Raw genomic sequence first — 23,539 nt, 5'->3', positions numbered from 1 at the left:
TATTTTATTTTATCATTTTATTATTTTATTCTCATTCTACATGGTGACTTTACCGAAAGACCCAAAGAAGATGAATCCTTGCAGTCACGAAAGCTTTAAATCGAAATTGTTAAGTATTGTGCTACGTTATTCTTATTTCCGCGACTAACCGTTTTGTGTGTGAAAGCGCTCACCCGTCGTCAGCCCCATTTCAAGTTCATCAATTAACTCGTCCAATTCAGCCGTTGCTGCGGCACCGGCGTCAGCCTGCGCCAGGTCTGACGGGCCTCCTTGCACCGCGTTATCAGCTACGGCCCTGCGCCGACATTAACAGACGGCACAGACCGACGTGGGGAACGTGTTCTTTTAGCGTGACAGGACGCGTGACGTGGCAGCGTTTTCAACGCATCTAAATTAAAATGAAAGGAGTGTGTCGCGTGTAAAAAAAGAGCAAATCTGCCCGAAGAGGAATGGGTTGCGACGCCTTACCCAGCTTGTTGAGATGTGACGCAGAAAGTCTTCTGCGTCTCAGACTTGGCGGTGGGTCCTTGTTCGAGCGTACGGGGCGACGACGCTTCGGGCTGTTGCCTTGTGACATCGGGATCGCCGCCCATTCCAGCACCCTCGTTCAAAGATGTTTCTGCGGCGGTAATCAACGTCCAACGACGTAGATGAACGAGGTCCGTTAAACATTGCGGATATGAACACCGTGACGTACTTCAGAACGTTGAGCAATGTTTTTTATATTCTTGGTTCTTTCGGTAAAGTCACGTTGAAGGGAAACAATAAAATAATAATATATATATAAAAAATAAAAAAATGTTTTTATAAATACACCGTTTAAAAATAAATAAATTTATGCAAACCGACACACCTGATGACGACCGTTTGTGTTATGGTCGAAACGTCGTGAGAATTGTTTTTATTGTTTTATATATATTTTATTATTTTATTGTTTCACTTCAACGTGACTTTACCAAAAGAACTAAGAATATGAATTACTGCAGTCACGAAAGCTTTAAATCTAAATTTAATGTTTTTTTATTTTTTTCAACGAGTGACGTGAATCCATTTTCTCTGACAAAATCGTTAAAGTTCGCGCAAACTATCACGCTGTGTAAGAGCACTTGGGGGGTGAAAAAAAAATCGGGTTCTTTTCATTTACATCTTCAACACCACAAAGATGTCTTATTAAAATCCACAAAACGCAAAGCGTAGAGTAATTTTTGAACGCGGACGAATGGCACTCTTTCGCCGTGCTGTTCGGCATCTCCACGAGCAAGCAATTTGCAAACCAACGGATTTTCTCCGACGTGAACGTGTCATCAGTGCGCGGGTTGCTTCGAATAAAGGCAAACAGCGGGGCAGCGTTTACACTATGAGACCTCCTTTGCCAGGAACAAGATATAGCAATAGGTTTTACCCTTTTAACTGGCACAAAAAACTGACACCTGTATTCAAGGCATCGTGTCTGCAATAACCACAACACAAGCAGTCAAAATGCAAACAAAAAAGACAACTCTGAAAATAATATTGGCACTGTCCTTGAAGTTGATTGGTCCACACCCGAGACGGCTTTCTTTAGAGCCTAGTCTCCACTGGTATTGTACGCCTTTTGGCGTCTTCTGGTCCAACACCAGTGGAGACTAGGCTCTAAGAAAAGCCGTCTCAGGTGTGGACCAATCAAATTCAAGGACAGTGCCAATATTATTATCAGAGTTGTCTTTTTGTTTGCATTTTGACTGCTTGTGTTGTGGTTATTGTAAACATGATGCCTTGAATAAAGGTGTCAGTTTTTTGTGCCCGTTAAAAGGGTAAAACCTATTTCTATAGCGAGGCAGTATTTATACTGCGAGGCCGTGGGGCTCCATGAATGAGGAGGCATAAAAGGCGTTCCCATCGTGATCTCAGGGCATCTGCTCTGGGGGTTTCGTGTGAAGTTTTTGTTCAACAAAAAGAGCTTTTGGCCAAGTGTGCTGTACAACAACCAGAATAAACACCGTGGCCAATGATGACATCTGGTCACCGTTACATTGCATTTATGGCTTTTATTTTGGTGATTTCGAAAAGTTTTTTTTTGTTTTGGCCATGTTTTTGTTTATTGTAGTACGGAGTTAGACTGATGGCCTTAATCTAAGTTGTCTTGTGGTTGTTGTTGTTGTTTGACTTGCATCCCACTGGGATTTTTGCACACAGCGTTGGTGGTGTACGGTGCTATTTCAGGAATATTTTGATGTTTTTTTCCTGGATTTTCTGTTTGCAAAGTCACACACAAAGTCACTTTAAGATGTTTTCTTGTTCATGTTTTTGTTTGTTGCGGTTGCACCCGATTCAAGAGCCGGATGGCTCACAGGGCTATACCACATAAATTAAACTATGGAACTAAATGAACTATGGAGAACAGACTTGCTGAAATGTACAAATTGTGCATGAAAAGAGTCAACTTACACGAACGGTAAGCAAAAGTACGAGTCCAACATTGGCAGAAGAAATTGCTTGTGAGTTTTTTTGACATAATAAACATCAACTTGTATGCGCATTTGAAATTTAAATTTGTGCAAGCTTTCAGAATTTACGTGTATTTTAAATCAATAATGCTTCCATCAAAAGCGCAATTGATTAGCACCTCACATTATCACGTCTGGCTACGTACGGTGCGAAATAATTGCAACATACATACATTAAATATTGTTTGGATTCAAACAGAACGTCACGTTAATGTCAATCACGTATGGCTACGTACGGTGTGAAATAATTTCAACATACATAGATTAAATATTGTTTGGATTCAAACAGAACGTCACGTTAATGTCAATCACGTCTGGCTACGTACAGTGTGAAATAATTGCAACATACATACATTAAATATTGTTTGGATTCAAACAGAACGTCACGTTAATGTCAATCACGTCTGGCTACGTACGGTGTGAAATAATTTCTACATACATACGTTAAATATTGTTTGGATTCAAACAGAACGTCACGTTAATGTCAAACATACAATGCTTGACCTGTTTGTCCATTGGAAATCCAAATTCCAGTTTTACAAAACATCATCAACAACCAAACAATAAGGTAATGGTGTCGTTTAGAACATAGGTAGCCAATGAAATAAAAAATAGAGCACTTGGTGGAGTATCCAAGAGCTTTCATTCCGAAATCTATAACGTACACTCACACTACCACTTTAAACGAGTTGAATATGTTACGTTACAAGCACCACAACTGCCCTTTAAACAAAGATTCACAGCTCAAACACAGGTTGAAAACATAACATACGTACGTGTTCAACATATGTATGAGCAGTTGTGTAAGATGATATATCTTATGAGATTCCACAAGAGATGTTTGACAGCCAGTTATATGTGCCAGCCAAATAAAAGATTTTAAAAAAATCCAATTGGTTGTCCTTGTTAAAGAGCCGCTGAGCTCAATTGGCTTTGCCAGCTGGAATAAAGTTAGTCTGAAATTGCATGGAACATATGTAAATTAACAATATGTAAATCACTAATTCGAATGTTTTTTTTTGTTGGTATTTTGGCAGGCTGTTTGCTCCACAGCCTGTCAACATTTTCGTGGAAAAATGAGGACCGGGAAGGTTAAAGGACTTTCAAAAGATCCTTCAATTAATCCACACACTTTCAAAGGAAATGGTGCCCCTGCTGCAAGGTTATGCAGTTGTTTTACCTTGTAAGCATTATTCTGCAGTATGAAAGTCAATTTTATATCTGAATTAACATGCCCTAAAAAAACTCTTAATAAATTACATATTTTATCAAAGTAGCGTAATAATTAGCCAATTGTCGGAACACGATTACAATTTTGATCACAAGATATCTAAATGAACAACCATTTAAAGAAACAGTTTATTGGATTAAAATTACTTCTGGCCTCCATACTGCTTATACAGAGCCATCTATTCCAATGAAGCCGTGCATTTTACAATATTTACCTTCTTCATTTTCATCCTTTAACGGTAAGCGCCCAGAACTTTGAGCGGAGGCTGAGAAACACAAAACAACATTTCCATACATGTGAATGCCATTCATTAGCATCAGCACATTTGACTTACCCATAACCGGTCAAGTGAATTCTTTAAGGTTCAAACAGCAGCTGGCTGTTAATATAAAACATGTTCGTCACATGCATGCACGCACACACACATACACATAAGTACTCACATACACTCACTCACAATCAAATATATACATATACACACTATGTACATGCTCACTGGACCAACTTGCTCACTGATTCGATGACTGTTGGATTGTGATGCCACCTGACTAACAAGAACACAACTGACAGCATGCAACTCCCATCACAACACATTGCACGGTACGATGCCATAGTGCGGCACATTTCTGTGTAATCTATCACAACAAGACAAGATTTCATCCATATAGTAATAGGTTTTACCCTTTTAACTGGCACAAAAAACTGACACCTTTATTCAAGGCATCATGTTTGCAATAACCACAACACAAGCAGTCAAAATGCAAACAAAAAGACAACTCTGATAATAATATCAGAGTTGTCTTTTTGTTTGTTGTGGTTATTGCAAACAAGATGCCTTGAATAAAGGTTTCAGTTTTTTGTGCCAGTTAAAAGGGTAAAACCTATTACTATATCTTGTTACTGGCAAAGGAGGTCTCATAATGTAAAATATTTCATCCCTTTTACTGGTCATCTGTGAAAATGAGCTTCACAGTTCATCAGATTTCTCCAGTCTAAATAAAGATTCTGATGGCACCCCAAAATTGCAAAATGTCTCTCTTCACAATAATAAAAAAAATAATTTCGTTTGGTCGATGAACAATTCATCCCGGCCAAATCTCTTAAACATAATTCACTATTGCTTCGCGAGGACATTAAACCCCGGAAACATTACTGGGTTAGGCACTTTAACATTCCACGACTTCAACCCTTCATTAAGCGTAACAATGATGATACATTCTGTGTTGATGTCCTCAAAAATAAGTCGCCAATTAAATATTTCACCTTGTCATCATATTACAAACGGTGCTTTGACTGACGACACACATCGTGGGGCTCATAGACTCTTTGTGTTTCTTCGGTAAAGTCACGACGTAGGTAAAATAAAATAAATAAAACAACTACATTAAATCACGACGTTTCGGGGGCAACACCAAGCTTCCGTCTTCATGGGGAAACCGTCACGGCAAAATTGCTGCATCAACTCGATACATAAATTCAGGTGGAAACCGTCACGGCAACATTGCCGCATCAACTTGATACAGAAATTCAGGTGGACACAGGTCACGGCAAAATTGCTGCATCAACTCGATACAGAAATTCAGGTGGAAATCGTCACGGCAACATTGCTGCATCAACTCGATACAGAAATTTAGGTGGAAACCGTCACGGTAAAATTGCTGCATCAACTTGATACAGAAATTCAGGTGGAAACCATCACGGTAAAATTTCTGCCTCAACTTCATACAGAAATTCAGGTGGAAATCGTCACGGTAAAATTGCTTGATACAGCTGTGACGGTTTCCACCTGAAGAAGGGAGCTTGGTGTTGCCTCCGAAACGTCGTGATTTAATTTAGTTGTTTTATCATTTATTTGTTTTTTAACTACGTCGTTACTTTGCTGAAAAAAAACACAGAGTGTGGTGAATCCTTGCAGTCACGAAAGCTTCAAATCTGGAAATAGTGGGGCTCACAAGGTAAATGTGTAGCAGCAGAGGTCTTGTTGAAAGAAGACAGTTGAAGCCAAACAAAACCGCATGCACGATTGGAACGTGTTCGCTTACCGTCTCCCCTGTGTAAACATGATGTTGACAAATCGGCTAGGTGATGATACTGTGTAGGAACCTCCTGGTTACTACACCACCAGCCCACAGGAGATTATTATTGTGTCAGTCTGTCGTGCATCCAAACATGGGAGGGGTGGGGCTGGGTGGGGAGGGGAGGGTGGGGAGGGGCTGGTGGGGAGGGGCTGGGTGGGGAGGGGAGGGTGGGGAGGGGCTGGGTGGGGAGGGGCTGCGTGGGGGGTGGGGCTGGCTGGGGAGGGGCTGGTCACCCCGTGGTGCCCTTATAAAACTCAACGTTTAACCTACTCACGCTGGCTTGTGCCTGCCCTCACAGTCGGGCATATTTACGGAACACACCACGTGGTGGTGCCGCCGTTGACCCTGGCCATTGACCGAGCAACCCAACAACGTTCCTACCAGCTCCTCCCTCCGCAGGAGAATGTGTTTAAGTTTAGGTATTGTGCCTAAGCAGTTCACTGCACTAAAAGCAATGGAATTTCACTTTTTGCTCCCCGAGATGCTTGCAGGTTGTTACCAAGACGAAACGAACAGAAGCTTTTTTTAGACATACTTTTTCGCTTAAATCAAAACGTTTGCCCGATGGCACAGCTTAAATTCCCGCATTTTGAACAGGGCCAAAAAGCGCCGCTCCGTCGTAAAAAAAAAAAAATCGGCCTTGAATCGATAGAACTATAAAGGGCACTTGATAAAAATAAAAAAAATGGAAAATGTGAGCACGTGAGAGCCCTCTCTCTCTCTCACGTGCGGAGCTGCTCCGCCTTCGACGCTCGTTCTCCACGCCGGGCTGCACAGGAGGAGTGGATCCAGGCTGCGACAACAACAACAACGCCGCCGGCCGCGCCTGTTCTGGGGCAGATCTCGGAAGCGGAGGCGGCGGCTCGGGGCCGGCAGCCTGCGTACCCCAGGCGGTGGTGCATGGGGGGGGAGGAGGAGGAGGAGGAGGCGCACGGGGCTTGGTGCGACGCCGCAGCGTGCCGAGCGGCGACGTGGCTCCAGCGGCCCGGGTCGAAGGCGAGGCCAACGGTGCGGGAGGGGGTGACCGGCTTCTTCCGGTCTCCTGTGCGAGGCGCGGCTGGCCTGGAGGGCTCTGAGCAGGAGACACAAGGTTTACATCGTTAGACCTCCTTTGCCAGTAGCCAAAATGTAATAATAGGGGGTTTTTCAACCTTTTTTCTGGCAACAAAACTGAAACCTTTTACATTATGAGACCTCCTTTGCCAGAAACAAGATATAGGAATAGGTTTTACCCTTTTAGTACGCCTTTTGGCGTCTTCTGGTCCAACACCAGTGGAGACTAGGCTCTAAGAAAAGCCGTCTCGCGTGTGGACCAATCAAATTCAAGGACAGTGCATATTATTATCAGAGTTGTCTCTTTTGTTTGCATTTTGACTGCTTGTGTTGTGGTTATTGCAAACATGATGCCTTGAATAAAGGTGTCAGTTTTTGTGCCAGTCAAAAGGGTAAAACCTATTCCTAAAACTGAAACCTTTTTACGAGGATTCATGTCGCTGCATTAACCACAATGCACGCCTTTTGGCGTCATCTGGTCGAGCACCAATTTGGGTCGAGGCTCAAAAGAAAGCCGTCCCTTGGCGTGGACCAATCAGTTTCAAGGACAATGCTACATATTATCATAGTATTTTTTTCGTTTGCATTTTGACTGCAAGTATTGTGGTTAATGCAGTAGACATGAATCCTTGTTAAAAGGTTTCAGTTTTGTTGCCAGAAAAAAGGGGAAAAACCCCTATTAAAACACAAAGTTGTTATGAGATATCCACCAAAGCCAAACCTATCTCCGGCACAATGCTGTACAACTATTTAATACATTTTGATTTAAAGCTTTCGTGACTGCAGTAATTCATATTCTTAGCTTTCGGTAAAGTCACGTTGAAGGGAAACAATAAAATAATAATATATACAAAACAACGTGACTTTACCGAAAGAGCTAAGAATATAACTATTTACTAATGGTGGTGTGTTATGTAACAAAGAACTTTATTGAAATCCAAAAACTAATTCGTTGAAATTTTTTTTTTTTACAGCTATTGGCCAAACATCCCTGTGCAGGACCCTCTTGAATAGGAGTCTTCAGACTCAGTGCAACTTTCCTGAACATGTAATTATTCTTACGGGTGTAACACATTGCCATGCTGGTCAGTGGGAGATTGTTGAAGTATGATTAACTTAAGTGCAATTTTAATTTTTGAATGACGTGAAATATTAGGTAAAGAGGTATATAAGAAATAATCGATTTCAAGGAGCATCTTCATGATACTCAGCTCGAGTATCATGCCAATAATGGAAACTATTTATATTCCAGACGCTACGTCATTGGTTGGCTATGCACGATGTGAAAGACGTTCAACATACTGCCAATGCATTAAACATATGCAGTATCACAATAAAACAGCATGTAAATGCCACAAAAAACTTTGAAGGAGCCTGAAAAGGCTTCATAATTTTGTTTTTGAAGTGTGGTTGCTATAACAATTTTGTTAACAAAGAGATTAAGTAACCAAAGCCTTAGGTTTATTTTATCTCCATATATGTAAAAGACAAAAAGGTGTGAGTATGTGTCTGTTCAAAATGTTTAGCGAACTTCCCGACATGCAACAAACTTTAAATTTGCCATGTGGGTACTTTACAGACTGTACACCGTGCAAACCTTATACAAATACACTTTTGTTTTAGTTTTTTGGTGGGGGGGGGGGGAGCTCAATAATGTATTTGTTTTTGCACGGCAAAACATAAATGCTGTGACGTCAAATCTGTCACGTGACCCGCGCATGTGGAAGCCTAACGCATTGTAGTGTAGCATAGCCTGGCACAAGCGTCGTGGTGACGTCACCGCCACTTAGTGGCGAATGGCGGTTGTTGTTGTTGTGTATGTGTGTGTATGTGTGTGTGTATGTGTCTGTGTCTATGTGGAAGCGTAAAGCATTGTTGTGTAGTGGTTAGCGCGCTGTGTATGTGTCTGTGTGTATCTGTGTATGTGTGTGTGTCTGTGTGTATGTATGTTTGTGTGTGTGACTGTGTGTCTGTGTGTGTATGTGTGTGTGTCTGTGTGTCTGCGTATGTGTGTGTGTATCTGTGTGTATGTGTGTGTATCTGTGTGTGTCTATGTGTGTGTGTGTGTAAGCCTAACGCATTGTAGTGTAGTGGTTAGCGCTACGCCGCGCTACGAACCCGGCGACCCCCAGTTCGATTCCCGCTCACTGCCACCGCCGGCGACGATTATTTCAACCGCTCCTGGGCCTCCCCTAGGTCGACTCAGCCTCAAACGAGTAACTGCCGTGTTGTGTGTGAACATCGCCACCGGGGAGACAAAGGCGGCCGGGCGTGGTGGACCCAAGTCCCGGGCGAAGCCGGCTAGTGACAGCTCAGCCCGTGACGTGTATATCCATGCTGTGACCGTACAGCTCATGCAGGCCAACGATGCCATTACCCTCTCATATCCCGACCTGCATAGCGTTGGCACAACGGTGCACAGTAAAGTTCACGCCAAAGGCCCCTCGTGACGCGGTGCTGCCCAACGGGCGTTTGCCGATGTGCTGCTCCACCCATTCAGTCGCCTGCACGTGTTCACCTACACGTGTTCACCTACACGTGTTCGCCTACACGTGTTCGCCTACACGTGTCCGCCTACACGTGTTCACCTACACGTGTTCTCCTACACGTGTTCACCTACACGTGTTCACCTACACGTGTCCGCCTACACGTGTTCACCTACACGTGTCCGCCTACACGTGTCCGCGCAGCATCAGTAGGCTCCGAACGTTACTGAGCACGACATAGGTTGCAGTATTGAGAGGGGGGATATTGTTGAAACAGCACAATAAGTTGTGTCACGCTTTCTACAGGGTTGGGTGTGGGTGGGGTTGCACGTTCCTCCAGGGATTCAAGCGCTGTTCGTTCGGCCAATGCACACGGTGAAAGCAGACAAAGATACTGCTGCGCACTGCACTTCCATTTACTTCCTTTAGGTCACCGTCGAAAAAGTCTTGCTGGAGGGCAAATAAATAAAGAGGTTTCGATTTTAACTGAACATTAAACTAATTTTCAATGGTACAGTATCTTTTTTCCAAGTAGTGGTATCCCAAACGTTTCGCGGCTGCTTAAATTCCCTTTTCACACCATCGATATGTAAACTCCCCCTCGCCCCCTCGCCGGTCTGCACATGTTCACCCTCTCTACACCGTTCATCGTGCTAAGTCTGCCAATTAAATGCTAAATTCTATGCTAATTCCTTTGTCAAGGCGCTCTGTTTCTTCTCACACAGCTTAAAGGTCGCGGTCTGAGCTTGGCTTTTTCACTCCAGCGCTGTCCTCCAGACAGTCTCGTCCCTTCACCTGATGAAGGCCGCTTGCGTCGTGGCCGAAACGTCGTGAGAATTTTATCGTGTTATTTTAATTGATCAATTTATTATTTTATTCTCATTCTACGTGGTGGTGACTTTACCGAAAGAACCAAAGAAAATAAATGAGAGGCGTTTTTATTAACGGCTCGCAGCATTTAACAAAAGTCAGCTCACAACTCATCTATGGGATGTAGGGAAATAAAGATTCCTTTTCTGCTGGTGGACCCGTGCACGTTTTTTGTTTACAACCTTACTTTTAAGAGCAGCGCAACTGTAGCGTAAGGTTATTAATAATTTCTGGAAAAAAAAAAACAGCAAAGGGCTATCACTTAAAACGGTTCACCACAATGGATGGTACAAAAAAAACCTTGATTGAAAGCTTTCGTGACTGCAGTAATTCATATTCTTAGCTCTTTCGGTAAAGTCACGTTGAAGGGAAACAATAAAAAAATAAAATATATATAAAACAATAAAAATTCTCACGACGTTTTGACCATAACACAAACGGTCGTCATCAGGTGTGAAAAAACCGTTTGTGTTATGGTCGAAACGTCGTGAGAATTTTTATTGTTTTATATATATTTTATTATTTTATTGTTTCCCTTCAACGTGACTTTACCGAAAGAGCTAAGAATATGAATAAAGAAAACCCTCATTAAACAAACACTTAACGTCATATAAATCGACAACAAAAAGCTTTAAGAACAGGATTTGCCAGTGGTCAGCGATAACATCGACAAAAATATTACTCACCAGCTCACTTTATTTTCCGATGGGTGTGGAGGGCAAGCGGCACCTGGCCACGTGGTCCCTACCCTACAACTCAAGTGCCAAGGCCTACGTGCTATGGTGTAGCGCGCAGGGAGACGTGCCGCTAACAAGTCTCCTGCTTTTGAACTAAATACGAGAGAGTAAGTTCTAAGAGGGGCAGAGTAACGGCAAATTCAAACGTGTGCTCAAATTTGGACCTAAAACCGCACCGGTCTCAGTCTGTGGCACGTCCTGTAAATCACAAACTGGAGAAGCCACGTTGATCTTGGCATTAAGCCTGCACACGCTTCGAATTGAAATGTACATTGCACTGTATGCACACAACATTACACCTGATGATGACCGTTTGTGTTATGGTCGAAACGTCGTGAGAATTTTTATTGTTTTATATATACATTATTATTTTATTGTTTCCCTTCAACGTGACTTTACCGAAAGAGCCAAGAATATGAATTACTGCAGTCACAAAAGCTTTAAATCAAAATTATTGGTGTTTTGTTGCTGCAAATATGGCGATGGGGTTCCTCCCCTTGCACATGATAAATGTATCACGCACGGTATTCATGCCACAGCCTGCACCCCGCTTGAAAGTTTTTTGTGCTTCCCATAGAGGGGCATACTTCCCACCCCCCGGGTTGAGAACCACTGTATTAACCTTTTAAATAGTACATTGTAATAACTGTTAACATATATACGCAAAAAACATGTCGCACCAACAATTTAAATGTGTATTGAGTGACACCTACAGCAACCACGATACATCTGCATTAAAATAAACTGATACATTTGAATTTAAATATTTCAAAAGTAAATCAAGGTATGTGATAAATATAAACTTAAAATCGGCTGTAATTTAATCATTCAACAATCCAGTTGTACAGTGATCACTGAATTAACAGTACTTACCCTGAATTTGATGATTCTCAACATCAATGGAATCAGCATGAATCATACTATACAGCTAAATAAATCGCTAATGCTTCCAAAAGGGTGCACTGTCAGCTAAATTGGTCTAAAACATGTTTTACCAGTGAATAATTTCTGGAAAGTTGTTGTTTTGCAGTTTACACCTACACCTGTACAACTTATTCCACCAAGATAACTTACACAAATTCTCAAAATGGCATTAACTGATTTAGTTGATAGCTAAAATTATTTTCCAATACGATTCTAACAATAAAGTGAACCAGAAAACAAAGATAACGAACTATAGGACTACACTGCATAACACATTGATATTTTTGTGGGGACCTTATAAGCTCCCCACAAAATATCAATGCCACATTTTAAAATGTAAAAAGGGTAATTACGAGTGTTGTATTATATTTAAAAAAATGTCTTTCACGTTGAATTATAAGGTCGGCATGACGGAAAATTATCTTTTTCAACAGTTTGATGTGCAAAAAAATGCGTAACATTTTAATGACACAGTCTGCTTTAGCTTTGAAGCTATGAATCATGTTGACAGGTTTCAAGGTTTTTTTGCCAAAGGCAAGCTTTAATTTGAATCATAGCACCATAATTCAAGACAGTTCTTCAAGGGCAACTGAGTATTAAAAGGGAACGGGGTTAGCGCTAAAAAGTGATGGGCCTGTGCGACATTTACCGCTGTGAGCACAAGCATGAGGAATTATTTTCTGTTTAGCACTGCCGTTAGTATCGTTAGCGGGGCTGTAAACAGAGTTAGTACTTACGTCTCTGCTACTGTCACCATGCATTGAGCTGTTGGAACCACGCTCGGAAACATCATCATCATCACTCTGGGAAAGCCACAGCAGCAGAATGAGGACATGACACGCGGGTAAGCAAAGACAGCAAATACTCAACAATGCGCACGGGGGGAAGTTGTTAGAATAACCAAAACAGCTAGAAGTAGCTGGTTGCGTGTGTTAGTATCAACAGCAAGAACATGTCCCAACAGCGTTCAAAGCAAGCTTCTGCACGCAATGTGTTAGTATATTCAAATATAAGCGGAAATATAAAAATAAAAAGCAAATGCCTCCAGAATACATTTGAACTATAAACACACCGACTTGTTACAAATATATATTTTGTTACTGGCAAAGGAGATCTCATAATGTAAATGCTCACCCCGAGCCCTCAATACTCTGATGGTGCGCTGTTTTTGAGTTGTACGCCTTTTGGCGTCTTCTGGTCCAACACCAGTGGAGACTAGGCTCTAAGAAAAGCCGTCTCGGGTGTGGACCAATCAAATTCAAGGACAGTGCCAATATTATTATTATCAGAGTTGTCTTTTTTGTTTGCATTTTGACTGCTTGTGTTGTGGTTATTGCAAACATGATGCCTTGAATAAAGGTGGCAGTTTTTGTGCCAGTCAAAAGGGTAAAACCTATTACTATATCTTGTTACAAACATGTCTCCGTGTATCTACACATGACACTCCTCTCGACAAGAGAATAACACACCGTTTAATGAAGTCACAAGAGAACACCACGGCAAGAAAAAACACCGCTCAATTTCAAATACGCAGGGGTGCAAGTGTGTCACGTACTGACCTTCTTTATCTTTGGCCGCAAAAAGCTCCAAAGCCCTTTGTGTTTTTTCTCCGGGAGGTCTGCGTTGTCGTTCAGGCCATGGCCCAGCTCTGTAACGCAAAGAGAGCCACTCAATACATCCACAGGGTACTCTTTGGTTCTATTCGCTAAAGTCACGTAACAAGCAAAAAAAAAATTCTCACAACGTTTCGGCCACAACGCAAGCGGCCTTCATCAGGTGAAGGGACCGTGCTGTCATGAGGACAGCGTTGGAGTGAAAACAGCCAAGCCCAGGTCGCGTACTTTAAGCTGTGTGGGAGGCTGTTTTCACTCCAATGCTGTCCTCATGACAGCACGGTCCCTTCACCTGATGAAGGCCACTTGTGTTGTGGCCGAAACGTCGTGAGAATTTTTCAATTTTTATTTTGTTGTTGTTTAAACCTTTTTACAAGGATTCATGTCTACTGCATTAACCACAATACCTGTGCACCAATCAGTTTCAAGGACAATGCACCATATATTATCATAGTATGTTTTTTGTTTGCATTTTGACTGCAGGTATTGTGGTTAATGCAGTAGGCATGAATCCTTGTTAAAAAGGTTTCAGTTTTGTTGCCAGAAAAAAGGGGAAAAACCCAACTATTATTAAAGTTAAATTAATTAAGCCTTTCAGTACATGGTCTATTTTTTTATTAATTGTACGACGCTTGAAACCCAAGAAACTTCAAATTGCAAAAGGTGTACTATTTTCACGCACGTACCAAAATTATCAAGGTGTTTATTAAATGTTGATATAAACATGCATATTACACCATACTTGTGTATATATTTTTTTTAGGTACACCTCTACGGAGCGTTCACATTGTTCATTGTAACAATACTTCTCCACTAGATGGCAGGATTGTAAAAAAAAAATATTTTACACTTAAATTTCGATTTAAAGCTTTCGTGACTGCAGTGATTCATATTCTTGGCTCTTTCGGTAAAGTCACGTTGAAGGGAAACAATAAAATAATAAAAAAATATATAAAACAATAAAAATTCTCACGACGTTTTCACACCTGAAGATGACCGTTTGTGTTATGGTCGAAACGTTGTGAGAATTTTTATTGTTTTATATATATTTTATTATTTTATTGTTTCCCTTCAACGTGACTTTACCGAAAGAGCTAAGCTTATATATTTTACACTTCTTCAATTTCCCACCGGGTGGCGCTGGTGGCACACAAAATGCAGCAAAGCGCGCAGCAGAGAACGGCGCTGATTGTGCCAAGGGGTTGAAACTTGCAGCCCGTCACGGTAACCATGGAGCTGTCCAAGCACGGACATTCTAAGCCTCCCAAGCCATTATTAATGCGGCCAAGAAGTCAGTTCACCCACATGGTGGCCGCACACGGGACGTGTGAACATTCCGTGCTCGATTCCAGCAGCCAGCAAGCCCAAACATGCAGCTCATAAACTCGCACGCACGCACAAACAAATAACACGAACAATCCTCTGCATTAGTAATAGGTTTTACCCTTTTGACTGGCACAAAAACTGACACCTTTATTCAAGGCATCGTGTTTGCAATAACCACAGCACAAGCAGTCAAAATGCAAACAAAAAGACAACTCTGATAATAATATTGGCACTGTCCTTGAATTTGATTGGTCCACACGTGAGACGGCTTTTCTTTAGAGCCTAGTCTCCATTGGTGTTGGACCAGAAGACGCCAAAAGGCGTGCAACTCAAAAACAGCGCACCATCAGAGTATCGAGGGCTCGGGGTGAGCATTTACATTATGAGACCTCCTTTGCTATGCATGGGTAGCCAAAGGAACGACAGAGAAATCCAATCACGGCGGCTTTAGGTTCGAAGCCAATTCATGCGCTTTGCCTACTGACACAAATTAGCACGAGGCAGAGGCGACTAAATTTCGATTTGAAGCCTTCGTGACTGCAAGGATTCATCTTCTTTGGTTCTTTCGGTAAAGTCACCATCAATAAAATTCTCACGACGTTTCGGCCATTCTACGTGGTGTTGGTGACTTTACCGAAGGAACCAAAGAAGATGAATCCTTGCAGTCACGAAAGCTTTAAATCGAAATTTAACCTCTACGGGGAGGGATTTCACACAACCTTAAGCACCTGAAGACGGCCTCTTGCGTTGTGGCCGAAACGTCGTGAGAATTTTATCGTGTTATTTTATTATCTTATTATTCTCATTCTACGTGGTGGTGACTTTACCGAAAGAACCAGAGGCGACTAGACCGAGAGTGAGCAGACTGAGAGAGTTTGCCGGGCGGACTGATTTCAAGCAATGCTCACATCAGCATCTAACTAGAGATATTTGAGCAGATACCACGTGCACTATTTACTTTTAAAATGCTAGCAGTTATGAACACTGTCACAAAAGTAGGCACAGCAACTAGAATATACTTGTAAGAGACCTCTACGTGGATAGCAAGGCTATTTATTATAGTGGAGGGGGGGGGGGGGGTATCAAAACTGAAAGTCAGATGACCAGGGCATATTTCCAGGATGCTGACAAGTAAAATACCTTGAAACCCAAAAGATATACCGATGTCTGAAAACTTTAGAGGTGAAACAAATGAGTAGAATATCAAAAAATTAAAACTTCAGAAGGTGCACACGGTTTAAAGCATCACCACATGGGGGTCCGCGATTCCAAATGAACTATAATAATGATAAAAGTACGTGAAAGGAAGACAAGTGTCATTGCATTTGGAATCTCAGAAAAAAAACCATAAACAGACCATAGACTATTCTTAGCTCTTTCGGTAAAGTCACGTTGAAGGGAAACAATAAAATAATAAAATATATTTTGTTTAAAATATATTTTATTGTTTCCCTTCAACGTGACTTTACCGAAAGAGCTAAGAATATGAATTACTGCAGTCACGAAAGCTTTAAATCAAAATTTAGACAATAGACTGTACATCAGAACGATTGAAATGAGAACAGAATTATTTCCAGGTATATCAGGGTAGTGTGGAAGGCATCAAAATGAAATATAAAAAAATGTATTGCATGATGATATAAGAAACATTTTTACGCGTTATATATAGGCCTGTAATGTACAAAATATAGTCGCACATGAACACATACACACATATATACAGACGTCTAAAACAAATTGTTATCTTAAAAGTCATACCGATAAAATAAACAATTCTAGGTCAAATTTCGATTTAAAGCTTTCGTGACTGCAAGGATTCATCTTCTTTGGTTCTTTCGGTAAAGTCACCACGTAGAATGAGAATAAAATAATAAATTAATAAAACACAGTAAAATTCTTACGACGTTTCGGCCACAACACAAGTGGCCCTCTTCAGGTGAAAGGAACAGACCTGTCGTCTGACCTTTATTGTGTTATTTTATTTTATTAATTTATTATTTTATTCTCATTCTACGTGGTGACTTTACCGAAAGAACCAAAGAAGATGAATTCTAGGTCAATAACCAGGAGGTTCTATTGACAAGTCTAAAAGAAACTGCAAGGAAGGTAGGCTTTAAGCCAGCCTTATAAAGGACCGCCATGATAAAACTAATTTTTTATTCTTTGGTTCTTTCGGTAAAGTCACCACCACGTAGAATGAGAATAAAATAATAAATTGATAAAATAAAATAACAAAATAAAATTCTCACGACGTTTCGGCCACAACACAAGCGGCTCCAGCGCTGTCCTCCAGACAGTCTCGTCCCTTCACCTGATGAAGGCCGCTTGTGTTGTGGCCGAAACGTCGTGAGAATTTTATTGTGTTATTTAATTTTATTAATTTATTATTTTATTCTCATTCTACGTGGCGGTGACTTTACCAAAAGAACCAAAGAAGGATGAATCCTTGCAGTCACGAAAGCTTCAAATCGAAACGAATTTTTTGTTCTTTTCCATCAGCTCAAAAGTAACGTTAAAACAAAACCTCTGCTCCTGTCGACAGCGTACACCTCCTTGACGCCGAGCTCGGACAGCGAGCACGACGTATCGAGCAGCTCCGTCTCGCTGGCGTCCCCGAACAGCGCGGTGTGGTGGACGTTAAGCTCGCACTCGTTGCAGATGTCGGGCAGCAGCGCTTGCAGGGCCGCGCGCGGGCTCGCCAGAACCACGGTCTTCTTACGCGCTCGCGAGTAGTTCACCGTCAGCCGCACCGTTTGCTGAAAAACAAATTAAGTGATGTAATACTCTTTGCTTCTATTCGGTAAAGTCACGTAGGTAAAAAAATCACGACGTTTCGGCCACAACAACACAAGTGACCTTCATCAGGTGAAGGGACCGTGCTGTCACGAGGACAGCGTTGGAGTGAAAACAGCCAAGCCCAGGTCGCGTCCTTTAAGCTGTGTGGGAGGAAGCAACAGGCTTTGACAAAGGAATTAGTATAAACATGAGCACGATGTACGTAGGAGGTGCATGGGCCATGACCTGAGCTTGGCTGTTTTCACTCCAACGCTATCCTCATGACAGCACGGTCCCTTCACCTGATGAAGGCCGCTTGTGTTGTGGCCGAAACGTCGTGATTTTTGTTATTTTATTTTTTACCTACGTGACTTTACCCAATAGAACCAAAGAGTATGGATCCTTGCAGTCACGAAAGCTTTAAATCTAGAATTAAGAGATTTAAGTAGAGGATCGACGAATTGAATGCTGTAGTTAAAAAATCCCGTCTTTGTTTACCCTCTTAGGATCCAGCTGTCAACGTTCATTAAATTTCTCCATTTAAAAATGAAATACTGGGCTAGGCTGTGGATTAAGGGGGACTAAAACTGGGTTACACTTGGTCTGAATTACAGTCTAAAACCTCACGATGTGCTGTAGTGGAGGTTCAATGGGACAGGAAGCCCACCTCTTCACACAAATAACAATGTTATTGTATTTGTCTCTCACCCAATGGGGCCTTTGCCTTTGCAGGAAAACTCTGCACCAGTTTCGACCTTGTGAATTGCCCTTTTAAACAAATGCTGTTTCCAGCTGTTTAGAACAGCAGCACCATTAAAGCTATGGTGGATTCAGCAGCAGAAAACAGAAAAACTATACACAAACTCAAGTTTGTGGTGGAGGATCATGGGTAATGAATACATAATAAACAGACTGTAAAATTATGTTTTGTCTTTCTGTTCCCCCCCTTGTACTGTGACTCTGTACTGGGCTCATGCTCAGTCCCAACAAAAACCTTTTTGTAATGATGTTTCATCCATTCTGCCTATGGACCTTCCAGACCAATATTTTCCAGCAGTGCAGACAAAGCATGATTTCAGAAAGTAAGCTGGTTTCGAATTTCTGGGTCACATCACCAGTATATAACCTGCTTAACAAATGCTGCTGTGTAATATTCCATATATCCTGGATGACAGGATGCATGCATTTGTACCCCTGGGGAGAGCCTCTAACTAAGCAAATTCATCGTGTAACTTGTATGATTCACGATAAAGGTTTTTGGGTGAGATCGCATTATTTATAAATGTGTCGTAAAACCCTCCACCACCCGACATGGCCAAAGCAGTAAACATGTGTCACGTTCACAAAAGACAAAATATTCTAGATTTGAAGCTTTCGTGACTGCAAGGATCCATACTCTTTGGTTCTATTCGGTAAAGTCACGTAGTAGGTAAAAAAATAAAACAAAAATCACGACGTTTTGGCCACAACACAAGCGGCCTTCATCAGGTCAAGGGACCAGCCCATCTAGAGGACAGCGCTGGAGTGAAACACAGCCAAACTTAAAGGTCGTAGTCTGAGCGTGGCTGTGTTTCACTCCAGCGCTGTCCTCGAGACAGCCTGATCCCTTCACCTGATGAAGGCCGCTTGTGTTGTGGCCGAAACGTCGTGAGAATTTTATTGTTTTATTTTTTTACCTACGTGGTGACTTTACCGAATAGAACCAAAGAGTAAAAGACAATTAGTTCACTACTTTAGCCCATTTGCGCGTTGAAGAGTGAATCCACAACATAATTTACAACATTGTGAATACGACGTTTCGCTGGTGATTAGATCCAGCATCATCGGGCAATTCGCCAGAATGGTGAAGCCCTCTCTGCTTGCTCCCGGTCTTAAATAGAGCAGCAGTAGGGTGACGTCATCATTTAACTCATATCAGGCACAGCGATTAGAGGTGGATAGGGGGAGGGTATTGTAATTATATAATAGATTGGTAATTATTCAATTGTTATTAATTACTAATAGTTTCCCCTATAAGGAATTGTAGTTGCAATATAATTAATTTAACAATAAGGGTTACGACACGTTTATAAATAACGCGATCCAACCCAAAAGCCTTTATTATGAATAATATTGGTCACGAAAGCCTACGTGTTAAACTTGTAAGATGAAAATAAATGCACCAAAGGTTATCGGTCTGTATCCAGCTATATGCCTCTGTGTCTAGTATACAATAAACAACCATCACAAGATAAAATCTAAGACGTTTTGTCATTTGGTAGAATATCAACTAATGTACCATGGCCTCTGGTAAAATTGGGCTTTCACAACATTTACATACTCGCTAAACATTCTAAACTAGCCCCTGATCCTGGTGTACAATGCAAAGCCACCACCGGAGAGAAGATCAAGGCCTTGTTCACTGATCCCCAGGATTAAAGCACCTGCAGTTGCTAAGCATGCTTAAATTACATTTCAGACTAAACAATGCAGAGTAGAATTGGAAATACGTAATAGATTTGGATATCATGGAAAACACATGTCTCTAATTACCAATATGTATCCATATCTCTGTTTAAGAGCATTTCATTATTGTAATTTAATTGTACTTGTGTTGGTGTCAATAAAGTAGGAAATATGGAAACAGTTGCATAAAACTATGACAGTATAGGCTGACCTGGCTATAAATCAAAAGTAAACGCATCTACGCCTCCTTGTAAGGAACGAGACAGGAAGACTTCTCCACAACTCTGGATGTCGCCTGATGAAGCTGGTTGTAATTACTGGCAAAACGTCGTACTCAGATTGTAAATGTTGTGGCTTGGCTCCCCAACACACCGGTGTGCTGTACTAGTACACTACACTATACACTACACTACTATACACTACACTATACACTACTAGACACTACACTATACACTACTATACACTACACTACACTATACACTACTATACACTACACTATACACTACTATACACTACACTATACACTACTATACACTACACTATACACTACACACGAGTGCTGTACTAGTGACGAATCGTCCACGTTCTGTTTACGCGACAGCCCTTACTAGTTGGCTGTGTCGGGTGGTGGCGGGTTTTCACGACACAACATTTATATATTTATACGCGGTCTAACCCAAAAACCTCTATGATGGATGATATTGGTCGCGAAAGCCTGCTACGTGTTAAACTGACCAACTCCAACTCTGCCTGACCACCACAGTCCCACTCAAATAGTCACACAAAGTGGCTGCATCTTAGCCCTTCGTATTATTCATAAGACTGCCGGTCTCCTTTTACCAATTGAAATCTTACTCCAACCATTCACATATTTCCAAGAGGAAATTTGACTTCCTCATTACTACCAAGTAACGAGGCAGTCAAATTTAAAAGATTTAACAACAAAAAGCATCGTACGCTTTTCGAAGCAGACTTCAACTTTGCACAGAAGAACGGAACGGTCCAACTCTCTCTTCTCAATAAAGCCAAGTATGGCGCGTAAATACTTTGATCTAAAAGCAATCCATCCTTTTCACTGAATGCAAGTGATAAATATAATCACAGCCGGTGAAGTGACGAGAGGGAAATATTTTCCTTTAAAATTAATTAGGTTGCAATGTTTATACAAGATGCTTAAAAGTAAAAAAAAATATTTAAATAAGAATGTTTGCATAGCATATTCCACCCATGGATAAGTATTATCATCATCATCCGCATCATCATTCAGTATAAATTTTCTACTGGATGAATGCTAAGTATAGCCTGGTAAAAACATGATCTGCAGGCGAACTGAGCCAAAGCAAAATGTAGTTACTCTTTGTTTTTTTGTCGGCAAAGTCACGTATAAATAAGAAATAATAAAATAACATAATAGCGTACGACGTTTCGGTTGCAACACAAGCAGCCATCATCAGGTACAGAAGAGCTAAATTTACGAGAGAGGGGAGACACATAACCTCAGATGTATACACAGACACCCAAGTACTGGGGAACTAACACAGATACAACAGGGGACACAGAGAGAGAAGCATACCAGACAAACAGGGTTTATAAACATTTGGAAACCATATAAAGCAACACAGTCGGTCGGTCAAAACACAATCAACGCGTAGTCCGGTTGATCACGCTATTTCAAAGATTGATAAATTGCAAGTTGTAAACTGGCGGGTAACACCAACCGGTGCATCCAGTGAGGCATGATGTGATAATGGCATTTCATCATGTTTCATTAGTCAAGATACCAAAATCCAACCAAATCCAGTCTCACAAATATTTCCATTCATAAGTAGATTTGACCCGAAGGGTCAAGGTTTCCCGATGATACTCATCGCGTGACGGTGTAGTCGGCAGCATGCGTGCAAGGTTCAGAAATGAATCCGGCACACTGTCACAAAGGTCAAATCGGAGAGCCATGTATATAACACGGTAATCCACAGATGGACCCTAATACAAAACTGTACAACATCCTTTTACCTGTAACAACACGCGAGACTTTCTACAAAGTGTCAACAAGCACGACACGGCCGAGGAAATGTGTGAAAGACGCCTAATGTAGAAGCTAACCAATTGAAGGCAATGACGTCTAAAATGTACTTAAGGAGAATTTAACTAAAATTGTGTACTGACAACGTACACACATGCTGTGTTAACACACACCCATAGCCACATCTAGCTCAAAGTGTAGTTTCAAACTCTTATAATTCATCTAATAATAGTTATTTGCATGTACGCATGAACCGGGCCACTTTGCTTACACGTCCATTTTGCTAATCAGCTTTGTCACTCCGAGATCTCTACGCAGGTTTCAGCGCGTTTCGACTGTACAAAGTCTTGTCTACGACGAGGCCGCGTCAGCGAATCAACGCTTTACCTCCGGGACAACGGGCTGCATCGGCTTCTCCAGTCGGTCATCGCCGGCGGGCCGAGGTTTGAGGAGGGCCGTCCCAGCACCGAGGGCCCCCAGCGGTGTGCTGGGCCCGTACTGTAGAGGCGATGCATCGTCCCTCGATAGCAGCTCCAGGGTGTGGCCGTCAGGGCTCAACCAGTAGGAACCGCAGAGTTCAATCAGGAGGTCCATCACCGTCCTGCTGCTCACACAGCAACACGTGGGCAGCAGCAGCAGCAGCACAGACCGCAGCTCCAAGTCAACGTCAAACTGTGAGCAATGCGCAGGACATTTGTTGTTCCCGACTGAGGCCCGACTCGTAATTTAGAAACCAGAAAATTGTTCAAAAGATGCAGCGTGATATTCTTACAGTCTGGCTATGAACGCTCGCGAATGCGTTTGTGTCATGTTTACATTCGATGTGTGGAGTGTAATTTAAATTACTGTTTACGGGCCATAGCAATGAGTATGGAATGTAAGTAAAAAATTGTACACAATGCATCTTCAAAACACTCACCATCCTAACGTATTACGAGGAGGGGGATCAATCATACGTCTTGTTCACACTCATGGATTTCAAACACGGCTTAACAAGTTAAAACGTGTTGCATGGATACAAAATATATTTTTAATGTTGTATTCAAAATGACCGTAAATGTTTTCCAAGAAATAAAATGGCGTGTTTATTATATCCATAGCGATTATTTGCGCATTTAACAAATCCCCAAAAAAATAACACGCCGGCAGATGCAATCACCCAAAAGATGACCACATTACAGACAACTGGAAATAGCTCGTTATAAAATTGCTTGCAAAGAGGGCAATTTGACCTCGCGGCCATGAAGATTTATGCTTCGTGAAAATAACACATTTATTTTAATGCATTTAAAACCCGCTGTGTGAGCACAGAAACATTCCACGTGGAGCCAGTTTTACCGTGGATCATTCGCCCACCCACGCAGCACGTCCACCACTCTCATTAAACTCCACTCACCACTCTTATTAAACTCCACTCACCACTCTTATTAAACTCCACTCACCACTCTTATTAAACTCCACTCACCACTCTTATTAAACTCCACTCACCACT

At 41.7% G+C, this 23,539-nt stretch overlaps 1 protein-coding gene across 2 annotated transcripts in view; it reads right to left on the bottom strand.

The window, feature by feature from the left end:
• Window positions 1-23,539, bottom strand: part of LOC142905302 (uncharacterized) — a 36,584-nt gene that overhangs the window by 5,896 nt on the left and 7,149 nt on the right. For both annotated transcript variants that reach the window (XM_076063290.1, XM_076063291.1), the window contains 8 exons: window positions 22,435-22,651; window positions 17,329-17,560; window positions 13,425-13,513; window positions 12,603-12,668; window positions 6,522-6,867; window positions 3,932-3,982; window positions 469-619; window positions 174-295 (listed from right to left, as the gene is read on the bottom strand). In XM_076063290.1, coding sequence (XP_075919405.1) covers window positions 174-295; window positions 469-619; window positions 3,932-3,982; window positions 6,522-6,867; window positions 12,603-12,668; window positions 13,425-13,513; window positions 17,329-17,560; window positions 22,435-22,651 — 1,274 coding nt within the window. The remainder of the gene's footprint in view (window positions 1-173; window positions 296-468; window positions 620-3,931; window positions 3,983-6,521; window positions 6,868-12,602; window positions 12,669-13,424; window positions 13,514-17,328; window positions 17,561-22,434; window positions 22,652-23,539) is intronic.

Source organism: Petromyzon marinus, unplaced genomic scaffold (genome assembly GCF_048934315.1).
Source record: "Petromyzon marinus isolate PM22_M1 ecotype Great Lakes invasive population unplaced genomic scaffold, UKy_Petmar_22M1.pri1.0 PM_G_Scaffold_99, whole genome shotgun sequence".
NCBI classification, from domain to species: Eukaryota; Metazoa; Chordata; class Hyperoartia; order Petromyzontiformes; family Petromyzontidae; genus Petromyzon; species Petromyzon marinus.
This window is presented reverse-complemented; position numbering and strand designations above follow the sequence as displayed.